We start from the raw sequence: 2,500 nt of genomic DNA, 5'->3' as shown, positions 1-2,500 counted from the left end.
CAGTCAGCAGTCTGAACACCTGACTGAATGTTCTGTTTCATTCTCTTAAAGCATTTTGATCTAAAGGCTTCTGCTTAAATGCTTGAAATGAGTTTCTTAGACAAATATAAATAGTGAAGTTGATCCTATGTATGAATTTCTTTCCAAAGCCTTTGTTTTTCCATCAAGGCAAATAATCTAAAATATAAGATAGTTTTTATTTATTTAACACTTTTTTGGTCGCTGCATGATTCCATCTGTGTTATTTCACAGTTTTGATGTTTTACTGTTATTCTAAATATTTGTTGTCAGTACTGCAGGTGCTGCTGGAGGTCACTCTTTTTAAAGTCCAGTTAGTTCAATCTGTTCTTCTGATGCATTTTATCTCTCATTTGTTTTTTATTTATCTTATTCTGTGTTTCTTATCTAATGTCTCATATACCTTGTAAAGCACTTTGAACTGCCTTTGTGTACAAACTGTAGAAATCAACTTTACAGATTCACACTGAACAACAGATTAGAAACAAACAGGATCAGTTCATATTGAACAGGTCTGATCCGGACCGACCCGTCCAGCCGGAGAGAAGATGCTCAGGTACAGACAGTCTTCACTGGAGGCTGCAGAGGACCAATCACCAGGCTGGAGACAGCTGGGCCTGCAGGAGAGACAGACAGGCAGACAGACAGGCAGGCAGACAGGCAGGCAGACAGGCAGACAGGCAGACAGGCAGGCAGACAGGCAGACAGGCAGGCAGACAGGCAGACAGGCAGACAGACAGACAGACAGGCAGACAGGCAGACAGGCAGGCAGGCAGACAGGCAGACAGACAGACAGACAGACAGGCAGGCAGGCAGGCAGACAGACAGACAGACAGGCAGGCAGACAGGCAGACAGGCAGACAGACAGACAGGCAGACAGACAGACAGACAGACAGGCAGACAGACAGACAGACAGGCAGGCAGACAGACAGACAGGCAGACAGACAGACAGGCAGACAGATAGACAGACAGGCAGGTTATTTAGTGGAGTTTTGGAGGTTTGTGGTCCCTGGTAGGTCCAGGTCCAATCAGACTGACAGGTATCTGGTCAGACAGACAGGTAGTTAATCATACAGACAGGTAGTTAATCAGACAGACAGGTAGTTAATCATACAGACAGGTAGTTCATCAGACAGACAGGTAGTTAATCATACAGACAGGTAGTTAATCATACAGACAGGTAGTTAATCATACAGACAGGTAGTTCATCAGACAGACAGGTAGTTAATCATACAGACAGGTAGTTCATCAGACAGACAGGTAGTTAATCATACAGACAGGTAGTTAATCATACAGACAGGTAGTTAATCATACAGACAGGTAGTTCATCAGACAGACAGGTAGTTAATCAGACAGACAGGTAGTTAATCATACAGACAGGTAGTTCATCATACAGACAGGTAGTTCATCAGACAGACAGGTAGTTCATCAGACAGACAGGTAGTTCATCAGACAGACAGGTAGTTCATCAGACAGACAGGTAGTTAATCATACAGACAGGTAGTTCATCAGACAGACAGGTAGTTAATCATACAGACAGGTAGTTCATCATACAGACAGGTAGTTCATCATACAGACAGGTAGTTCATCAGACAGACAGGTAGTTAATCATACAGACAGGTAGTTAATCAGACAGACAAGTAGTTAATCAGACAGACAGGTAGTTCATCAGACAGACAGGTAGTTAATCATACAGACAGGTAGTTAATCAGACAGACAGGTAGTTAATCATACAGACAGGTAGTTAATCAGACAGACAGGTAGTTAATCATACAGACAGGTAGTTAATCAGACAGACAAGTAGTTAATCAGACAGACAGGTAGTTCATCAGACAGACAGGTAGTTAATCATACAGACAGGTAGTTAATCAGACAGACAGGTAGTTAATCATACAGACAGGTAGTTAATCAGACAGACAGGTAGTTAATCATACAGACAGGTAGTTAATCAGACAGACAAGTAGTTAATCAGACAGACAGGTAGTTCATCAGACAGACAGGTAGTTAATCATACAGACAGGTAGTTAATCAGACAGACAGGTAGTTAATCATACAGACAGGTAGTTAATCAGACAGACAGGTAGTTCATCAGACAGACAGGTAGTTAATCATACAGACAGGTAGTTAATCATACAGACAGGTAGTTAATCATACAGACAGGTAGTTCATCAGACAGACAGGTAGTTAATCAGACAGACAGGTAGTTCATCAGACAGACAGGTAGTTAATCAGACAGACAGGTAGTGTACCGGGGTCTGGTGGCGTCCCAGCTTCCCGTCCAATCAGCCGGCTGAGCGGCTCTGAAACGGAGCGATCCTATTGGTGGACGGGCGTACGGAACTCCCAGGAACTGGACGATCGTCTTCCTGTCTGACCCCAGGGTCGTTTCCACGGCGACGCCCTGCAGGGTTCCACGACCCGGGACGGAGACGGACGTAACCAACGGCAACCGCTCTGCTGAGGAAAACAAAAACACACAGAC

The 2,500-nt window shown here is 44.0% G+C and overlaps 1 protein-coding gene across 1 annotated transcript in view; it reads right to left on the bottom strand.

Annotated features, from left to right (window-relative positions):
- tg (thyroglobulin) overlaps positions 1 to 2,500 on the bottom strand; it is a 35,867-nt gene that overhangs the window by 5,133 nt on the left and 28,234 nt on the right. Inside the window, exons 39-40 of the mRNA XM_078287321.1 lie at positions 2,268 to 2,472; positions 548 to 635 (exon numbers count right to left, since the gene is read on the bottom strand). Coding sequence (XP_078143447.1) covers positions 548 to 635; positions 2,268 to 2,472 — 293 coding nt within the window. The remainder of the gene's footprint in view (positions 1 to 547; positions 636 to 2,267; positions 2,473 to 2,500) is intronic.

Source organism: Centroberyx gerrardi, chromosome 12 (genome assembly GCF_048128805.1).
Source record: "Centroberyx gerrardi isolate f3 chromosome 12, fCenGer3.hap1.cur.20231027, whole genome shotgun sequence".
In the NCBI taxonomy this organism is placed as follows: Eukaryota; Metazoa; Chordata; class Actinopteri; order Beryciformes; family Berycidae; genus Centroberyx; species Centroberyx gerrardi.
This window is presented reverse-complemented; position numbering and strand designations above follow the sequence as displayed.